The sequence below is a fragment of the Nycticebus coucang genome, chromosome 17 (genome assembly GCF_027406575.1).
Source record: "Nycticebus coucang isolate mNycCou1 chromosome 17, mNycCou1.pri, whole genome shotgun sequence".
Taxonomy (NCBI): domain Eukaryota; kingdom Metazoa; phylum Chordata; class Mammalia; order Primates; family Lorisidae; genus Nycticebus; species Nycticebus coucang.
Window position 1 is genome coordinate 44,734,195 of NC_069796.1, and position 21,758 is coordinate 44,755,952.

The following is a 21,758-nucleotide window of genomic DNA, read 5'->3' on the forward strand; positions in this document are numbered from 1 at the left end:
AAAAAAAAAATCAGAAATGTTTAATTTTTTTCAATTCTGTCTTATCCTGAAAAGTCAGAAATTGAAAGAACTAAAAAAAACCAGCAGGAGCTGCCCACTTTCAGCTAGGAATGAGCTCCCAGGGGGGCTCTCCAGGGCCCTTGCCTGCCTCCCTCATCGCACCAGCTGCCAATCCCTAAAGGCGTTTGCACTGGTTACCCTGGCTTCAAGGTACCAAGGCAGAAGTGTGACCTCTCTGTGCCTCACTCTATTTCTAACAAAAATTCCTGCTACAAAGATTCTTTCAAACATCAGAGGTATAAAATAAAAATTAGATAATGTCTGCAAATTACCTAGAATTCACTATAATGGTCTCATCCTTAGCTTCCCATTGGAATCACCTGGGGAGCTTTTAAAAAGACCTGATGCCTGAGTTCTACCCACAGAGATACTAATTTCCTAGTCTGGAGAGCAGCCTGAGCATCAGGATTGCAGCAAGCTCCTCATGGGTAGCGAAGGTTGAAAACTCCTGCCTTTAGAGGATGCAAGTTGTTAACTATGAAGCATTAAGTTTATTCCAATGTTGACCTCCCAGCGCAATTTCCTTGCCTCTCACTTTCACAGTAATTCATATCACTTCTTATTTTTAGAAAAAAAAAAAAAGGCTATTATTCCAAAAGCCTACCAAATGCCATTTACAAACTAGAAAAAAGGTCAAAGTGCACTCTAGCTTTTACCATTCATTTTCCCTCCAAAACAATTGAAGAATGAAAAACTAAGGAAAGGAGGGGAAATAATCCTGAGACAAAACACAGCCACTACAAATAACTCAAATACAATAAGAAGAGACCCACAGTAGCAAGAGTGTACAAAAAGTACAATTACTTTGAAATTCATCAGTGGACTAAGTGCAAAAATTTTCAAATATTAAAAAAAGAACTTCTCTAAGACTTTCCAGTAATGGCCCAATTTTTATCTTAAGAAGTGAATGCCAAATTATTGCCTCTCTTCAAGCTTTCTTAGGTAGTGTGCATTTATATTTTGGCTTCCAATCACGAGAAAGGCAAACTACTGTCATCTAATAATTTTCCAACTGTCGTACTACCCTACATGCAATTGAAAAGTACATTTTCAAACTGTTTCACATTCTAATCACGGCTTCTATTTACTGGACTTCTGCCATGCATCAGACAGCATGCTAGGCACTTTATATACATGGTCTCAAATCAGTCCAACAATCTCACAAAGTTAATTTTATTATCTCATTTTACAAACTTTAAAAAACAAGCTTCAGAAAGATTTTAAATCATGTATAGGATCATTGAGCACACAGGTGGCAGCACTTGGATCCAAACCCAGGACTCTGTCTGATTTCCAAACATGTGTGTTCCTTGCATTAAACTACCTTTTTAATTAACACAATCCATAGGCAGGGAGGCCTGTGCCTGATTATCCCCATTCCCAGTTAAAAAAAACAGAGGTTAATGATGTGCTCCATATCACAGAATGAGTTAGCAGGAACCGAGGCTAGAATCTGCCGTCCCACTCTCCATTCCATGTTCCTTCCGAGGACCAAATCACAATTTACATGCATGTTATAAAAGCTGTATCAGTGGCAGTTACGTATTACTCATGGATGGAAATCAAATTTCCTGATTTCTGAGAATAGTAAACATTGCTGTGAATATGGCTTGGCTTTTACACAGGTCTAGCACCATCACACACCTTTGCTCCAGGCCACTAGGAATCAGGTACCAGGCTCAACTCCTGTATTTGTTCCAGAATCCTCTGATTGATAAAGCTAGTAACATCAGGGCATAAGCCCTCTCTCCAGGCCTGTGTCTTGTCTTTAGCTGCCCTGACACCATCACCAGATAAACAGCCGGACATCCTGAGGAAGGGCAGACATCATCTTATACAGACTTTTTATTTGTAAAAATCATAAAGAGATATGTCATAAAAATCCAGCAAGAGGTTTTATCTCCATGAGTCGCACTTTTGGAAGTGGACTCCCAGGGGAGTACATCATTGTATGTCCTGACAAGAAGGTCTCCTCTTCTTTAAGCTGCCGATACTATATCCTCAAACCTATATCCAGAAACTGTGTATGTCTATGATGTGCTGTGGCCAAGAAGTAATTCTCAAAAACAAATGGACGTGGTTATAGGTGCCCTGCAAGAGAAAGCAAACAGGCTTTATAACCTCATAAACAAGTCTCACCAATCAATACTTATTTGTCTTTTCTTTTTTTTTGTAGAGACAGAGTCTCACCTTATTGCCCTTGGTAGAGTGCTGTGCCATCACAGCTCACAGCAACCTCCAACTCCTGGGCTTAGGCAATTCTCTTGCTTCAGCCTCCCCAGTAGCTGGGACCACAGGCACCCGCCACAAGGCCCGGCTATTTTTTTGTTGCAGTTTGGCCGGGGCCAGGTTTGAACCCACCACCCTCGGTATATGGGGTTGGTGCCCTGAAGCAACTCTTGAGAGTCACTTGAATTTTATCACTATGGATAACTCTTGAGAAATTGCATTTCTACCACCTAATGATCTTTGAACAAAGCAAGCACCTCATTTTATTAAGTCCAACCTCCTAGAGTGGCTGGTTCAGAGAGGAGTTAAGATATAGCTAAAACTGAGGTCTTAATCATTTTTATTTGAGAGAACTCTTCTATGTTATCAAATCTCACCAAGCCTAGACTCCCAACTGCCAGAGGCAAGAACAAACAGATGTCATTGTTATTTGTTTTATTCAAAAATGACAGGAAATCAAAAATCTATCAAATGGATATGTCAACAGAAATGCCACAAGCATTTTGGTTACGGAGATTTAGGTGTCTCTACTTTAGCTCATGACAAAACCACCTTCTAGGCTTTCTAATTTTCAGATGTCCACTTGGACATATAGGACAGAAAGTTCTACAAAGTTATCTTTAATTCTAGGTACAACATACAATGCAGTCACATCCTATGTTAATTTAAATTATGTAAATATAAAATGTGGTATTACGTGACAATATTAAATAATGTCTCCTTACACAAATCCCACAAAATATCTTTAAAAAATTAAAAACTACAATCACTTCTCCGCCTTTTGGCTAAGATCAAGCATAAAAATTAAAAACTACAAGATTCCAACTTGTCAAATTAAGTTAATTATCAATAGCACCTGTATTATTGCCACATCACAGTACCACTTTGTATGCTAAACAAAATGTCTACATTTCTAGTCCATTGTGTATGTGCACTGAAACTTAATGAACACTTTAGTGACCATTGTTGCTAATATTTTAATTTGATGTTATTATCATTTTAAAATAACATCCTCCAAATCTTTACAAAGTTGTAGAGTTAGAGCTAATGCAGGGAAAATAAATTACCTAACTGTGAGCTTTGGAGTAAAGTGATGTGGTCAAATGCTGTATCAAAAAGGCCAAACCATCATCGCCCGGCCATTGCCCAAACACTCCTTGATATTAATTTAGGACACTAATTAGGAGGCAAGAAACTTTTTCTCAAAGGACCAGATAGAAAATATTTTAGGCTTTGAAGGCTATAAGGCCTCTGTCACAACTATTTAACTATTCAAATGTAACTTTGAACATAGTTGGGAGCACAGCCATGTTCCAAAAAAACTTTATTTATAAAAGCATGCAGTACCCCAGATTTGGCTTAAGAGGCATCTGATCCCTTCTCCACTGCTATAGAGCTAGTTTTCCCCCTAGTTTTAATGCAGTATTTTACTACTCATAAAAACAGTAAGTCCCCCCCCCCCAACAACCACCTCCTCCCAACTTCCATACGGTTGTTTTTGAGAAAATGAAAATGCCATTAAAACAGAAAAACCTATAAGCTCAAAAACTCTGTAAAAAACAGTCAAGAAAAAGGGGAGGAGGTCAGGAAAGGAATAAACTGGCAACATCAAAGCCTCAGAATATTATACGACATCTTTGTGGTGATACTTCCATAATGGTATATGTGTCAAAACTCACTAAATTGAACACTTAAAATTGGTCAATTTAAGGCTGGATTCATTGGCTCATGCCTGTAATCCCAGCACTCTGGAAGGGCAAGGCAAGAGGATGGCTTGAGCCCAAGAGTTCAAGACTAACTATGACAAAGCGAGACCCCAATCTCTACTAAAAATAGAAAAATTAGTGGGCATAGTAGCAGCGCCTATAGTCCCAGTTACTTGAGAGGAGGATCACTTGAACCAAGGAGTGTGAGGTTGCTGTGAGCTAGGCTGAGGCCACAGCACTCTAGCTTGAAGCTACAGAGTAATACTCTGTCTTAAAAAGAAAAAAAAAAAAAAAAAAGGTCAATTTGATTATATATATATATATATAAAATAACTCAGTAAAACTGATTTTGAAAAAAGCTTAAAGCCCCAGCAATAGACTTTAATTTACAATAATTATAGATCTATATTTACCCCTCTGAGGACACTGGTCATGAATTTTAAGTTTGAATGTATATATCCGTCAGGAATTCCATTGAATTAAATGCATCAAATGCAACTATCCTGTATTAGATTCCTGGTAGTATCCAGACCTCAATCACTTCACCTAAGAAGGAGAATAAGGTGCTTTGAACAAATAATTCAAAGCCCTGGGTTCATGATGTCTGAGCCCTCAACCATAGTTTAAAAAAAAACATGAGTAAGAATGTAGTCATGGCAAATCAAGGGTTTACAAAGCACATGACCATCAAGAACAAGTATGCCATGTCTAAGCATGCTAACATCAGCACTCCAGCAAAGGTGGATTCTGCACTAACAGAGGCTGGGGCAAAGGTGTAACTTGTAAACTTGAGTTGTAGTTCTATATCTTCAAATAAAATTAGCACCATGTGTCACCTGCACATGTTAAAAAGAAAATCCAAACTGATTTAAAATACAAATTTGTGTGAGTCTCCTCTCCTCTCTTTTCAGTTGTGTTTGATCCAACATGGAGCCTGTCACCATGCAGGCAACAAAAAAGTCAAACAAAAAGAGGCTGAGATACTAAAACCACAGAAAAGACACACAAAGAAAATCATTCCTCCAATTAATATAAAGCTTACTGAATACATGACCACAATTTCAAGAACTGAGCTATTAGCTTTCTGAGTGCCCTTGCATTGAATCTGTGTCCATCCAGATGTGAGTTCACTTAAAGCTATTATTTTCAAAGTGTGGTCCCAGGACCATATCTGGGAATTTGTTAGAAACACAAATGCTCAGGTCCAACCACAGACCTTATGAACCAGAACTCTGTGGGTGGGACTCACTAATCTGTGTTTAACAAATCCTCTAGATGACTCCGATGCATACTAACATTTCAAAACCATTATATTTTAGTTATGGAAGCACTTAATTCATTCCCTCATGCCACTTAAAGCTGACGTTAGATCCAACCCCCGGGATAAAATGGGATCTGTGCCCAAGTGCACACGCACAGGAGGTGCTAAGTGAGCCTCACAAACATGCCAGCTTAGAAGAGCAGGGAGATGCAGCCGAGTTCTTCCCTGAAGTATTTCCAGGAACAGGGTGGATGAAGGAGTAAACCATATTTAGATTCAACATTCTACGAGCACCTGCCATGTGCTGTGCCGAGGCTAAATGAAATTCTCTTGTTTAGCCTTTCTCGTAATATCGAAATCTACTCTTAGGTGTAATATTAATAAACCCATTAATATTAACACAAAGGCTTCATATTAATCAGAATGGAGTCCAACCTGCAGACATACTTTGTAATTCTTCAGCTGACGTTCATTCACAGGCCTGGCCAGCATGCTCTGAAAGCTGAAGTACTTAATACATGGATGTTCTTGTGCTTCCTTTTTGTTTAATTGTGCTCAAACTTTATTGTACATCACAATTGGAATACCAGGGTGCTTCTATAAAATTATGTGTACTATACTTTTAAGCTAACATAAGAAAATCTGAGGTAATTCTAAATTACTCAAGGAAATGTTTGCATTGTAATATCTGTAGGACTCAAGTCCTTTCTCAGATGTTGGAAATCTAAGTCCTATAAATTTTGAAAGCTATAAAAGCATCGCACTCACTTATTTTGTGCTTTGATTCTCTCAAGTAACTTTCTCCTGCCCTTTCCTCTATAAAGACCATTCTGTTTGATGTAAACAAGAGAAATTTGGGGGGAAGGGGTAGTTCTGAAGTCCCTGCTACCTGTTCACCCTAAACAATTTGCCCTGAGCTAGAGGTGGCACGTGCTTCAGCAGAATCGCTATCTTTTTTCCATCCCGTGCCGAGGCACACATTGCTAATCAGTCCAGGCACTTAGCCAGGGCCTGAGCATAGTCTCAAAGCCTCAGAATCCTTCTCAACAGCATTTCAGGCAGCACCACCCCACCCAGTCAGTGGAAGAATATGTGACTAAGTTACATTTGTTTCACTGGCTGATCAACATGTCCTTTTTTTTTATTTTGCTTCTTTACTGCTCCAAATCCCTCTTTTGATTGTTCTCAGAACAAAAATTCTCACATTAAGCCTTAGTTAATCTGAGCTCCAGTCTTTACACAAACCTATGCCACCTTGAGGGCCCCAATCATGACAGATTGTGCCGAACAGTTGTAACAATTTGAATGCAGTTGCAACCCAGCACATGATGAAAAACTGCTCTGAAAAATCAAAGGACCAAGCAAGTAAAGGTATAGAAGAGATAAAACACCCACGAAACTGTATTCTGTGCATATAACTGGGAAGCGTACAGCACGAATAGCCCAGGTTTACGGGCATGAAAACACGACTTGAGCAAGTAATTCCGACTTTGCTTTTGGTACTCACCAACAATTGCTTTATTCAGCGACAGGGGCACCACAATGTTCCTTTAGCAGCATCTCCATGATTCTAATTCCCTATAATGAGAAGAAAGAAAAATCAAAATACCATATTTCACAGATAAGCATTTTGACATCAAAACCTTTTTCCTTCAGGGTCATGACCTATTCATTTCAGAAAAGTAGGTATATAGTTATTTCTTTTATAATAGTCTATTCAGAAATTTCACATACATAATCTCCACGTGTGTTCATGAGGCAGGCAGAGCAGAGTTTAGGATCCCCATTCTAACCCCAAGAAAACAGCCCAAGGGAAGTTTAGTAATTTGTTACAAGTGGTCCGGCTACTCTGCCAGAGCAGTGGGACAGTCAGAGCTGGAGAGAGAAGGACAGTAGTGAATATTCCTTGAACACTTACAGACGGACGTGCCAGCCTCACTGCTAGAGTTCATGTGTGTCACCCTGGGCAGTGGATGCTGGGGTGCCCCACTAGGATCCCCCTCAGGACCAAAGCACTCCTCCCCCCTTCCAGGACTGCAGGCTGTGGCTGGCACACAGCCACCCTCAGCAAAAAAGAGCTGCTTTACCTGAGGTCATGTCCCATTTGCAGAGGCAGCCCAGATCCGGTGGATATCAGGGTATAAAGACTGGCCCCCTTCCCTCGAGTCAGGACGCCCTCCATGGGCTCAGCTCAGACTTTATTGCACACAACAGCATCATAGTTCACCAGCATCTCCTCCTAAATCTGCCTCCCACAGCCTTTCACAAGAACTGTTCCCCAGAACCCTCTCCAATACCCTCTGCATGCAAACCTCGGTCTCAGGGTTTGTGTCCCCGAAGTTGACCTAGGACACCTTGTTTAATACATACAAAATCTCCAAATGAGTATTATTCCTACTCCCATTTTACTGAGGAGGAAATAGAAACTCAAAGAGGTTTAAGTAACTTGCCCAAAATTATACAGCTACTAAAGTAACAAAGCCAAGGAAAGAGCACAGGCACCCATTCCGTTCCACAGGCATCCTATTCCACAGCACAGACACCCATTATCTTCTTGCAACGTTCACTCCACTACTTTCCATACCGACCCATCACTCACACATGTCCAGTAAAATTCTGCCCTGGAGGAAAAAAGAAAGCAGAAATTCCTTTGCTCCTTCAAAGACAAGTTCTGCAGACCAGAAGATAAACCTTCAGATGGGAAGCCAAAGTATGAAAGTATAAACTAGGATCTTAAGGATGTCAAAGCTGGATCCAGGGGAAAAGGACCTGCTATTCTCAAAAACTGAAAAGTAGTTTGGAGAGAATATAATAAGACAAACATAAAATATAGGCCCGCAGATCCCTCCCAGGAATATTCTGATTTAACAGGACTCAAGCAGCCCCCAGAATTCTATACTTTTAACAAGGACTCATGTGATTCCTTTACGATCTGGCAGGGCTGGAAAATGCTAAATGGGCCTACAAGATGAGCATGTTGTCAGAATAAAAATGGAGTCACTTGTGTTTCAAAAAAAAAAAAAAGAAAGGGAAAAAGAAGGGCCATGAGCAATAGAGCCAGGAAGGCCATGAAGAGAAGGTTTTCATGCTTGCTTACCTGGTAACAAATACTATCACAAAAGACTCTGATAAGAACCCCAACCTTGCAGAAAGGCTATCGTGATCCTACACAAAAAATACTTCTACAAGAAAATCTTCCCAGTAACCCCTTGTCCAACCTCAGACTGGCATCGTCCTTTTTATTGATTCTTGTAGCCAAAGATAATCATCTCAAAACAAGTACGCAATCGTCCTCTTTTTTCCTTTATAAACCTTTGTCTTACTTTGTCTCTCTGAACAACCAGATAGTTTACTATGACACTTGTGTTCCCAAGTTTTATAATTATATAAATGCCTATTCCCAAACAAATGTCATTTCCTTTCAGCAAGTTTCTGTTTGTTATTGGTTGACAAGGAGAAAGGCAAGGATTTCCCACTTGGGGTTTATCTTCCATCCAAGGGATAGAGCTAGAGGGTGATCAAAGACATTGTTAGAGAACACAATAAAATGTACTTAACACGGAAGTTGAATGAACAAAGTTAATGTTGCCTTAAGGATTCAGAAGGTCCCTCAGATTCTGCCTGGCCTTCACCACAAACACTGTCACTCTCTGGAAAGAATCCTAAGTAGCAGGGGGTGTTGGCTTAACCTCCGTAGGCCCAGGGGCACCCTTATCAAAGCCAGCAGACCTGGGTCCCTGTCACAGCTCCACCAGTCACTCTGCTGGCTGCCTCGGTGATCACTTTTACCAAAAAGTACCGCAGACCACCGAGGTTGGGGACTGCAAGTTTTCTGTACCCCTCCCAAGCCTACCACTGACTCCATCAGAAATTCCAGAGCTGGGCGGCACCTGTGGCTCAAGGAGTAGGGTGCCGGTCCCATATGCCAGAGGTGGCAGGTTCAAACCCAGCCCTGGCCAAAAAAAAAAAAAAAAAAATTAAAAAAAAATAAAATAAAATAAAAAAAAAATAATAAAAAAAAAGAAATTCCAGAGCTGACCCCTAGAATCTTTACATGAGTAACACACCTCATATGACTCTGAAGTACGACTGGTGTACTAACTAGAATTTGTAAACAGCAGCTTTACACCACCTGCAACTCTGATAATCTAGCAGTTGGTATTTCTAAATATAATGTACTCTGATATCTCTCCTTTTAAAAAAAACCGAGGACAAAGAGGGCAGGGGCAAGAGATGAAATAACCAGTGGAATGAAATTTAATTAGCATAGATTAAGTTCAGGGGTTCTACTCATTCAACAATAGATCCAATCGAATATTTATTATGCAACCTATTCTGTGCCCTGAGGATTCAATGGTGAATAAGCAAAACAAAGTCCCCGCCCTCAGGCGGCTTACAGTCTAGTGGATTCCATGGAATTTTTATTCCTTTGTTTCAATTTTTTTGTTTCAACAAACTCCTGGGAAATAATTAGTTTTCCTATTTTAAGAAAGAATAAAAACTACCACATTAATTCTCTTTCAAGCTTTTTTGCAGAGTAGGCACATAAAGATGGCATGACTTTTAAACAAGAAAAGCACAAGAAAAACACCTAGGAAATGAGAACCTGGGAACTCTCCCATCCATCCAAATTAAGACCACCACCACTTCCTGAGCTCAACACTAACTGACGTAACTGCAGACTCTGAGGTTGGCCTTGGGGACGGAAAGACATTATTTATTGAATCAATTATGTTCACAAGGAAACAGCTGATTTTTCTTCCTCTCTTTTCCCTTCTCTCATACCTCTTTAGACTTTTTAAGCAGAACAGTTAGAAATAGAAGGTAGAGAATGGGGGGAGAGAGAGAGGCCTATAAAGTGAATATAAATAAATAAATAAACAAACTAACAGGGAGTCCAAGTCATTATTTAGTTCCTCTCTTTGGTGAGGAAGGATCAAATCAAAGTCTAATCGATAGAGTCCTTTCAAATACAGTTCTAACACTTAAATCTCAACCCATAGGAGATCAGACTTAAAGAGGCTAAATTTACACCACTTATCACACAATGATGCTGAAATGCAGGACAAACATTAAGTGGATCTACCTTTATAGATATGGCTTAAAAGCTTTTTGGACTGACAAACCATAAACCAACTTGATTTTATTTTCTTCCCCCTCTGAGTTTTTTTCTCTCTCTTACTAGGCTGTCTTTCTACATTAGCCAACGTACATGTAAGTGAGCTATCCGCAGTCTCATTTCTCTCTAATACCAGAACTGTGCTGGCCAAATGTAGCCCCACAAAGGAGTCTCAGTGTCTTCCAGATTCAAAACACTTCATAAATTCTCCACAGTAAGAGTCTCTGAGAAATAGCAGATTATTAATGAAAACACAAAACTTGTCTTAGAGGAACAGAAATAAGTTAGAACTAAATCCAGACAGTGTATTTATTTTCTTATCAAATTGATGCTTCCTTGAAAAGCTCTGATTTACCTAGGAGGATCTAAAGAGAGTAATATTAGACCTTACAAAAATTAAAATATTCCAAAGCAGTTCTCAGAGACACATCCACGGGGAACTCTTAACAAAAGAGAATTGCTCACTTGATTATCACAGTAATAAAAGACTGGGGAAAGGACCCCCCTGGAAATGTTTTCTTACAGGTCATGGATTTGGAGCAAAGACAATAAACAGCATCAGCACCCACTGTGTGTGAGGGACTGCACAGAAGCTGTGGGGAGCAGGGATGCAGATAGGACACGAAGCCTCCACTCAAAGGGTCATTTCTCTCTTCACAGGAAACAGAGGAACAAAAAGTAACTGAAAGGCAAGGCAGCCTCTGAGAAGTGCTATGACTTTTAAAAGAAAAAAAAGGATAGTCACACAGCACTTCATGATGTTTTATAAATAAAGAGCAGACCACATATGCAATGGTGTTCCCCTTAAGATTATAACGGAGCTGAGAAGTTCCTATCACTTAGTGATCTTACAGCCACCACAACGTCACAGCACAACCCCATTTTTTTTTGCAGTTTTTTGGCCGGGGCCAGGTTTGAACCTGCCACCTCCGGTATATGGGGCCAGGGCAGTACTCCTTTGAGCCACAGGCGCCACCCTGCAACACCATTATTAACATGTCTGTGGTGATGCTGCTATAAACAAACACGCTGCACTGCCAACCATGTGAAAGTCTAGCACAGGCCAGTATGTCCAGTCCGTAACTCCTAATCACAATAATAAATGACTACAGTGTTGGTTTGGTTTATGTATTTACTGTACTATACTTTTTATCATTATTTTAGAATGCACTTCTACTTATTAAGAGAAACAGTTAATTGTAAACAGCCTCAGGCAGGTCCTTCAGGAGGCACTCCAGAAGGCACTGTTGTCACAGGAGACGACTGTGCTATTGTCCCTGAAGGCCTTCCTGTGGGAGGAGACATGGAGGTGGAAGAAGGTGATACTGATGGTCCTGACCCCATGTAGGCCCAGGCTACTGTGTCTCTGTCTTCGTTTTTTCACAAAAAGGTTAAAAAATAAAAATAAAAAATTTAAAGATACAGGAAAGCTCATAGAATAAGGATATAAAGAAAATATTTTTGTACAATTGTACAACATGTTTGTGTTTTAAGCTAAGTGTTATTAGAAAGGAGTCAAAAAGTTTAAAAATTTAGAAGTTTATAAAGTAAAAACGTTAAAGTAAGCTAAGGTTAATTTATTACTGAAGAAAGAAAAATGTTTTTAGGAGGCTGGAGGGCTGGTGGGATGGCGGATGAGGAGGAAGACCCCGCTGTGAGTGACTGTATCTTTTCTAACCCTTTCTTTTCACTCCCTCGGGCTCAGTGGCAGAGGCCAAGCGCAGAAGGAAATCACTTTTCCTTAGTGAAATCAGCCAGGAGAGTTCGGGGACGTCCGCTGTGCTTGCTTGCCCCCCCACCCCCTCCCGGATTCATCATTTTTATTTGAGGAAGAAAATGAAGAAATTGGAGGAGGTGCAGAAGGTGGACAGGGTAAAAGAAAGAGACTTTTTTCTAAAGAATTGAGATGTATGATGTATGGTTTTGGAGATGACCAGAATCCTTATACTGAGTCAGTAGATATTCTTGAAGACCTTGTCATAGAATTCATTACTGAAATGACTCACAAGGCAATGTCAATTGGAAGACAAGGTCGAGTACGAGTTGAAGATATCGTCTTCTTGATTCGAAAGGACCCCAGGAAGTTTGCTAGGGTTAAAGACTTGCTTACTATGAATGAAGAATTGAAACGGGCTAGAAAAGCATTTGATGAAGCCAACTACGGATCTTGACATCTTTTGTAGTTCCTGAAACTCCATTATATTCTAGTGAAACCATATGTAATAATTGTTACATTTTCTGCAGTGAGGTTCTGATATCTACCTAGGTGAATGAAAGATAGAGAAACAGTTTTTTTGTCTTTATTTTCATGCCTTTGGTTTTATAGTGATGTTGGATTAATTGCCTGCCTTTATATGACCATGCTTGAATTACTTACTGAGTTTTAATGACCACACATAAGTTAAAGTATCTTTCCAACCAGGCAATTCTATTAACAAAGGTTGAAATATTAATAGTTGGGTTAGATGTATTTGTGCTATTGTAAGCTATACTGTAGCTGTTTAATATGTGAAATCTAAATGGCATCTTTGACTATGATAGGTGAAATGTGCTTTATGTATTCTGAAGTTTTTATATAAAACTAGTCTGAGATTATTGTAGTGAACTTTTTTATCTTTTGTTTATATTTGTATCTTTACGTTTATTTTTATTTTTTTGAGACAGAGCTTCACTTTGTTGCCCTGGCATCGTAGCTCTCAGAACCTTAGACTCTAGGGCTCAAGTGATTTTCTTGCCTCAGCCTCCACAGTAGCTGTGACTACAGGCACTTGCCACAAGGCCCTGCTATTTTTAGAGGCGGGGTCTTGCTCTGGCTCAGGCTGGTCTCGAACCTGTGAGTTCTGTGGGATTACAAGCATGAACCACTGCACCTGGCCTATCTTTATTTTAAAGAGATGATATAGAAAAATACTGGGTTTTTGTTAAAGATGTTTATCTGTTTTAAAAGCTAATTTCTTTTAACATTATTTTCTTCAGATAACAAGATTTTTTTTTTTTTTTTTTGGAGAAACAAAGTTTCATGTGAATGCTCCTATGTTGGAAGGCTTTTTTGATTTAAAACCTTTTGGGGATTATAATATACCATTTGTTAAGTTTGGGAGAACTCATTTTCTCAGATCAGATTAAAGCTTCTAAAAATAAATGTTTTCAGTAGCAAGAATGGCATTGCTTAAAAATTGAAGGGCATCGGGTGGCGCCTGTAGCTCAGTGAGTAGGGCGCCGGTCCCATATGCCGGAGGTGGCAGGTTCAAAGCGAGCCCCGGCCAAAAACCACAAAAAAAAAAAAATTGAAGGACATCGATGGTAAGATAAGCATTTAGGGTAGTTTTTTATTCACATATTTGTAAGTACTTGTTCATTGTGGAAACAAAACCTTGTATGTCTATGGAAATCACCTTTTTTTTTTAGTTGCACAAAGTTTATTTTTATGTCTATATTATAGTTGCATTCAATATAAATCAAAATGAAACAAAACGTAGGTTTAATTGGCTCAGAAAATGACAATGAAAAGAAAAACACTGGCTAAAATTTTATCAATAGAGAATTACCATTTAGAGGGTCGGATTTGAGTTACAGTACCATGGAAAGTGCTTTTGTATTTCAGGATATATGGGTTTTGTGTGTATATACCTTATCAAGTTATTATTACATTTAGCTTAAAGTGACGATTACAATTGCATTTAAATCACTGAGTGTTAATTCTTTGCGAAACTGAACTTTTGTGCCACTTATAAATGTTACCTATAAATCAGTATTTGTGAAATTTTACTTTCTTAACCTATTAATACAAGGAATAAAGTACGAAATATTAAAAAAAAAAAAAGAAAAATATTTTTAGTAAATCAAGTGTAACCTAAGTGTACAGTGTTTATGCATTTTGTTGTTGTTATTGTTGTTGTACTAAGTGAAGCGCCTCCATGCACTCTGGGGAAGTTAGGGGAAAAAATATGTCCTCGGGAAGGAAGCATTTCTATTTCAATATAGTATCTGCAAATTAGAATTCCTGGGTTGACCCCAACCTACGGGGGACTTCACTTCCCGCTAAAAGCCTTTGGGTATTGAACATGGTTATCATTTCTTCAGGACACATCCACAGTGGGTGAATGAGGCACAGAATTACAACTTATAGACAAGGTGCTATAATTAACAATAGCAATTGTTATTGTAAATATGACGGCTTGCCTTCACACCTCGTCCCTTGCATTACGTAGGGAGTAGCAGAACAAAAGGTCTGTGGCAAGTTTAATACTAATAAGTGACACTTGCTTTTAATTCCATGCATGTAACATTACAAATTAAGAAGAGTAATCAGAACAAAAGCTACCTACAAGAAAGCTACTAAACAATTGTATACAGATAGGCTAAAAATAAATCATCTATTTTTTTGTTTGTTTGTTTGGTTCGGTTTTTGACTCTGTTGTCTCAGCTAGAGTATAGTGGCATCACCATAAATCACTGTAACCTCAAACTCCTGGGCTCAAGCAAGCTGCCTGCCTCAGTCTCCCACATAACTGGGAACTACAGGCCCATGCCACTATAGCCAGCTAATTTTTTTATTTTTACAGAGACAGGGTCTTGCTATGTTGCTCAGGCTGGTCTCTAACTCCTGGCCTCAAGAGATCCTCTGGCCTTGGCCTCCAAAAGTAGCTAGGATTACAGGTATGAGCCATAGCACCCAGCCTCTGCTGTTTTTAAGTCAACTATCTACAAAAGAAAAATGCCATGTAGTACTTATAACTAGCTCCCACACCCTTATCTGTGGTTCTGCTTTCTGGGATTTCAATTACCCACAGTCATTCAAGATCCAAAAATATTTAATAGAAAATTCCAGAACTTGGGGCAGCTCCCATAGCTCAGTGGGTAGGATGCCAGCCACATACACTGAGGGTGGCAGATTGGAACCTGGCCCAAGCCAGCTACAACGACGACTATTGCAACATAAAAATGGCTGTGCATTGGGGTGGGTGCCTGTAGTCCCAGCTACTTGGGAGGCTGAGGCAAGAGGATCACTTAAGCCCAACAGTTGGAGGTTGCTATGAGCTGTGACGCCATACACTCTACCGAAGGCAACATAGCGAGACTCTGTCTCAAAAATAAAGAAAAAAGAAAAGAAAATTCCAGAACTAAACAACTCATAAGTTTTAAACTGCACAGTGTTTTCAGTAGCATGAAGAATCTGCTATCCAAGGATGTGAATCACCCCTTGGTTCAGTAGATTTGTGCTGTAGATGCTCCCTGCTTGTTAGTAGCTTAGTAGCTGTCTGGGTTATCAGATCTAGTCCAGAGTATTGCAGTGCCTGTGTTCAAGTAACCCCTACATTACTTCACAGTGGCCCCAATGTGCACAAGTAGTGAAGCCACCAATTCAGACATGCCAAGAGAAGCTGTCAAATGCTTCCTGTAAGTGAAAAGGTGAAAGTTCTCCACTTAGGAAGGAAAAAGAAATCATACACTGAGGTTGCTAAAACCTATAGAGAGACTAAATCTTTTATCCATGAAATTTTGAAAACAAAAAAAGAAAATTAGTACATGTAGAGTTCAGGATGATCCATGGGTTCAGGCATCCACCTGGGGCTCTTGGGACATAACCCCTGTGGGTAAGGGGGAACTACTATAGATACAAATGTTCTTTAAAACTCCCAAACCACACAGAAAACTGGTAAGAGGAGCAGCTGAAGAAATGCACATTAATAACATGATTGATACTTTTTAAAAGACATCCCACCATTTCAGTTTCTAACTAGATAGGAAGCATTACTGGTTAATCCCCAGGATCATATTCTTTCTCTTGTCTGTTCCAGATACTCCTACGTGGACTAACAACTCCATGTTTTAAATCTATCAGCTGTCTTTAATGTTAAGCAATCTAAAAAAAATTATTCCCTTCAATAAAAAAAATCTAAGGCTGATTTTAAAAAACACGTTCATATAGACTTCACTTGGTGAACTGCAAGGCTGGGATTTCTTTTAAAAACCAAATGCTGCAAGGGGAAGACTGAGGCAAAATCCTCAAGACTGAGGGACAGCTTTGAGTCACACCTTGTTTGGAAGTTAGCCAACGAATTCAGGTGGTCTAGGAAATAACTTGTTGCACTAGCTGGAGTAAAACAGGGGAGCTGCTGGGAAAGAAAATGAGAGGGAATTTTCAGTATTTTAAAGTCATTCAGCCTAGTTAAGAAGTGCTCAGACGCTGGCTCTGAATCTGGGCTCTACTGCTCACCACCTATGTGATCTCGGGCAAGTCAACTCATCTCCCCAACCACAAAGAACTGCTGAGCAAAGTGGATGAGGTGACGTGTACAACATACTCAGGATGATGTCTGAGGCACAGAAAGTGCCCAGAAAAGATTCCCTGCTATTATTACCTCTCCTAGTAACCTTGTGTTGAGTAAGACGTTTCTCTGCTTTCAAGACTATTGTTAAAAGATAATAGAACGAAAACATAAAGAAGTCTTACCACTTTTGGAAAATAGTATCATACTATGTTCATCTGTTCATTAATTCCATAAATACGTATTTAAGCACTGATGATGGGCATTAAGGACAAAGAAGCCTATCTTCCAGTGACAAAGACAAAGAACACTTTTCATGATTTCAAAGAATCACAAAAATAGTCACATATGGCTAAGAGCACTTCCAGGAATCTTTTCTAAGGCAACGGCACAAAATATGAAAGGCTCTGTGTGGAAGACGTTTCACGTGTGGTCATTTATAATGATACAAGTTGGAAATAAACTCAGTGCTCAATACTAAAGAAAGGGGGGCAGAAAGTATCGTGTAACTACTTAGTGAAATATCACACAGCCATTAAAATGATGGCTTTGAAGTTCACGTAGCAACTCTGAAAGCCGTTTGTTTTAAAATATTACTTGAGAAAACCAAGAAATGAAATTGTAGTGATGTAATTATGTGTGTTTGAAATCTGCATATAAAAGACTAGAAGAAATTATGGCAATCTGGGTTATCATATAGAGACAACAATTACCACTCACAAAGTATTTACTGTGTATCAAGGAATTTTAAGCGCTTCTTTACATTATCTCCTTTAATTCTCAGATTCATAAGTTACACACTTGTACTCACATTTCACCTGGGGAGAGGTGAAGTTCATCCATACCCTCTGAGGGAGGGCACTGTGATTTAAACCCACACCAAGTTAATTCCAAAGACAGAATCGTTACAACCACTAAATGGTCGTCTCTAATGTCACAATGGGAAAAATAAGTTTTTGCTTTCAAGTTCCTTGTATTTTGTTTTTTAGATTTAACAATAACAACTGATCATCTGTTGTGTGCCAAGTCTTACCCTAAATGTTTTATGTATATAACTCATTTATTCTCTGTGAAGTAGGTGCCAACATTATCCTCATTTTGCAGATGAGAAAAACGAGACCTAGAAAATTAAGTGTCTCTTCCAAGGTCACAGAGCTGACCGCGGCAAGGTATTCTGCTGGTTCCAAAGGGAGCTGAGACAGAAATGGCTGTACTGGAAATATAATGTAAAATATTTATGTGCAGGTAGTACCTTTCAAAGTATTTTAAAATAAGATTTTTTATTTTGTTTAAATAAAAGAATATTTCTAAGTGAGTGCAGCATTTTTCTTTTATTTGAATTCTTAACAAACATATCAAGGGGTCTGGAGAATAACAGAAAAACCAGAAAGTTTTAATGAATGCTAACATCTTTAAAAATAAAAGATACCCTCCCACTAAAGACCACCGATTGAGAAAAATTTTAAGTATATCCTTTAAATTCTACTTAAACTGGGAATCAATATGAAAAATTACTTAACTCTCAAGAAACCATCATTTTCCTTTTCTAAGGAAATTCAGAGAAAAATAGAAAAAAAATTAGATAGACTCCAAGGAAGAAAGCTACCTAAGGAACAAAGGGTCAGATCTCAGCATGTGGGATTCAAAAATAAACAGAAAGTTACAAAGAAATATCACTCCAACAAATCTGGATTCATTCAGCATAATGCTTCTTCCCACCCTCCCCAAACAGGCAGACACCACAGCCTCCTCCCCAGCGCCACCGTCCTGGGTCTCTGCCTGCTACTGACAGGTCCTCAAGAAGAGGTGAAGGCGAAGCATGCGGAGTCAGCACAAGGAGGAAGAGTGCTGCCGGGGCACGGGGCATCTCAAAGAGCTCGCAGAGCACGGCTGGAGCACACTGCAGGGTTGAAGCACACAAAGCAGTCTAACTACTGGATGTGCCTGTAAGAAATGAAATTACCTTTCCAGCTCAGGTAGTCTAAACCCCCGAGCTGAGAAGCCTGACTGACATTTTCCTGGTCTTTCTGGTCAGACTCGGAGCCTTAATTTAACACAAAGAGCCTAGCTGAATCCAAAGCCAGTACTACAAGCGGTGATACCTTTGATCCACAACAGACTCATACCTCAAAGGCACTTAGTTCACAAAATGTGCAGACGCAGCCTCTATTTTCTTTTTCAATGTAGCCTGGCCAGAGCTGTTTCGACTTTCAATTCTGCGCCTGCCTTAGGTTTGTATGAGGTGCATGAAGATTTATGGCACTCACAAATTCCTATTTTCTCATGGTCTCTGTCTTTGAATTTAGCACAACAGAGTGAAATAACAGGCTCAGAAAACTAATAGACTGGTTGGAAATTCTACTCTGAAGAGTGGGGAAAACACAGCTCCCAAATCTCCAAAGCTCCTGTTTGGGTGTGAGAATAGAGGAACACTGAGAAGGCAAGTATCACATTAAATGTTACAGAGACAAGGACATTCCTCTACAGTGTACTAAGGGTCTGCTTCAAGGCCACCCCAGGCCGATGGAGATAAGCTGTGCATTTGCCTCGTCTCTTCACCTGGGCTCTTTGGGAGAAAGATTTGTTCTCCACTTCAGGGAATCAAACAGCAATTAAGAGGGTGGCCTCTGAGGTCAGACCACTTGGCTTTATATTGTACTCTGTCATTTACTGGCTGTTGACCTTGTACAACTACTTTAACCTTTGTGTGCCTCTACTTCTTCATTTGTAAAATGGAAAAGTGGGAATAACCACATCCTCTCTTTCAGAGGATTACTGGGAGGACTAAATGCTCATAAAGCAGTGCAGTTCCTGGCTCATGGTGAACACTCACTAAATTACAGCTGCCATTATTATTATATCCAATCCTCCCAAGGTTTCCAGAATAGTCTGCGTTTACAGAAGGCATGGATTAAAAATAAGCCCACATAACTATTACTGGGCATCAATACTCCAAAGACCTATTAGTGTTTATAATACATAGTCTATTTAACTCACGTGAACAGGATTATAAAATGAAATTTTAACAACCTACCTCACGTTTACCATCCCTTCTCCTAAGGAGTATTTTATAAAAGTACGTTTCTTGTTTTTTAATGTTTTGTTGCTATCTCAACTCTTGACCATGTACTTTTAAAATGAATTGTCTAATGTTCTTAGGTCCTTAATTAAACTACTGAACTTTGATGCAGACTTAAAGACTATTTGTCAGAATTAAAAAAAAAAAAATCTTTTTAGAAGTAGAGATTGAAAGACAGAGGGAGAGAAATTTTTAAAAAGTCACATAATTTCCAAATTGAAAATGCCCTGCCTAATCCAATTCAATTTTACAGAAAAATCTATCATTTACCATTAGATAGTGGCCAAGATAAGCCAGAGCCTGACTCCCAGTTGGGTCAGCAGGCTCCTCACTGCAGTGGGTGCAGACAACTCTCTCCCATCACTGCACATACAGTAACAACAACACACCTGGAGCTCAAGAAACCACTTGCTGTCTGTTCAAAGTAAGTGCTTCCCAGATTTTGTTTGGTTTCATAGAAGGCCATGTCCCAGAATTTCAGCTGGTTGGTTTAAGGAATTCTCAAAAGCTTTACCACTGAGCAAAGTCTATTACAACCCGGATGAATTCAAATGAGCCATCAAGGGATTGTGGATTGCTAGGTCTCACAGTCAAAGTAAAAGCATTGATTTAAACTCAGTCAAAGGAACAAAAAAATCACATCACTTGCAGAATACTCATTTTCACCATACTACTTTCCCTGCACACACTGTTTCATGAGACTAAAACCCTAGAGTAACAGTAGAGCAGAGCTGATGGGGTGCGGTGGGGTGGGGGTTATAAGAAGACAGCAACTATAATGACTTACCTGATGTAGAAATAAGTTGTTAAGAATCAGAATCCTTGGTAATATTCGCAGGGCATCTAATGAATAAATATCAACTAAGTCAATCTATCTAAGCACTCAAGGGTGGGATTAAAAAGTATTAGCAACAGAGGTAAATTTGAGTTAGGAAATAAACCCTCTGGAACTGGACCACATTTCATCAGTTCTTCCATGTAGTTCAAGCAATGTAAAGAACCTTGAAAGAAATGCAAGTTTCCAATATACAGTCAGCATACTATCACACCGGTGTTCTTATGTCAGACTTGTGACTTTTATTTATTCTTTTGAAAGACAGTTTCATTTGCTCTTTTTCTCTACCTTGAAGTTACTGAATTTTAAAATATCCACAGCTTTTTAGGCTTGTGACTACCCCTGTTATGTGTGTACACTAGACATAAGATTCACAGATACGCAATTCAGCATCTCAGAGCTACTAGTCCAAGGTAGCACAATATAAAAAACCTGAAGGGAGACTGAGGTCAAATGACTAATTAATAGCAGAATCATTAACTTGCAATTGTCTGGTATCAGAAGACAGGAGTTAACAATTTTGTTTCTTCTTCACAACCACGATAGGAAGTGAGAATAATTAGTCCTACTTTCCTAGCGATAAATGAAAGTTCTAAGATGCTAAGGGGATTTGGATTTTGCATTTATTCAAGTCATGTGACAAGAAAACTGTTGATATCTGCTAGAAACTAGTGGTAGAAAACTGTAAACTGATAATATCCATCAAAGGTCTTAACCCAGGAAGCAATTAGAAATGTATATATGCATTTATATTCAAGAAAGAGAACTCAAATTAATACACATGAAAAAAGCCAACAATCCCATATATCAATGGGCAAGAGACATGAATAGAACTTTCTCTAAAGATGACAGACGAATGGCTAACAAACACATGAAAAAATGTTCATCATCTCTATATATTAGAGAAATGCAAATCAAAACATCCCTGAGATATCATCTAACCCCAGTGAGAATGGCCCACATCACAAAATCTCAAAACTGCAGATGCTGGCGTGGATGTGGAGAGAAGGGAACACTTTTACACTGCTGGTGGGACTGCAAACTAGTACAACCTTTCTGGAAGGAAGTATGGAGAAACCTCAAAGCACTCAAGCTAGACCTCCCATTCGATCCTGCAATCCCATTAGTGGGCATCTACCCAGAAGGAAAAAAATCCTTTTATCATAAGGACACTTGTACTAGACTGTTTATTGCAGC

At 39.2% G+C, this 21,758-nt stretch overlaps 1 protein-coding gene across 8 annotated transcripts in view; it reads right to left on the bottom strand.

Moving 5' to 3' along the window:
• Positions 1 to 1,223: 1,223 nt before the first annotated feature.
• PRELID2 (PRELI domain containing 2) overlaps positions 1,224 to 21,758 on the bottom strand; it is a 108,000-nt gene continuing 87,465 nt past the window's right edge. For all 8 annotated transcript variants that reach the window (XM_053567204.1, XM_053567208.1, XM_053567210.1 and 5 more), the window contains 2 exons: positions 6,764 to 6,834; positions 1,224 to 2,151 (listed from right to left, as the gene is read on the bottom strand). In XM_053567204.1, the coding sequence (XP_053423179.1) occupies positions 6,775 to 6,834 (60 nt within the window). In that variant the 3' untranslated portion in view covers positions 1,224 to 2,151; positions 6,764 to 6,774. The remainder of the gene's footprint in view (positions 2,152 to 6,763; positions 6,835 to 21,758) is intronic.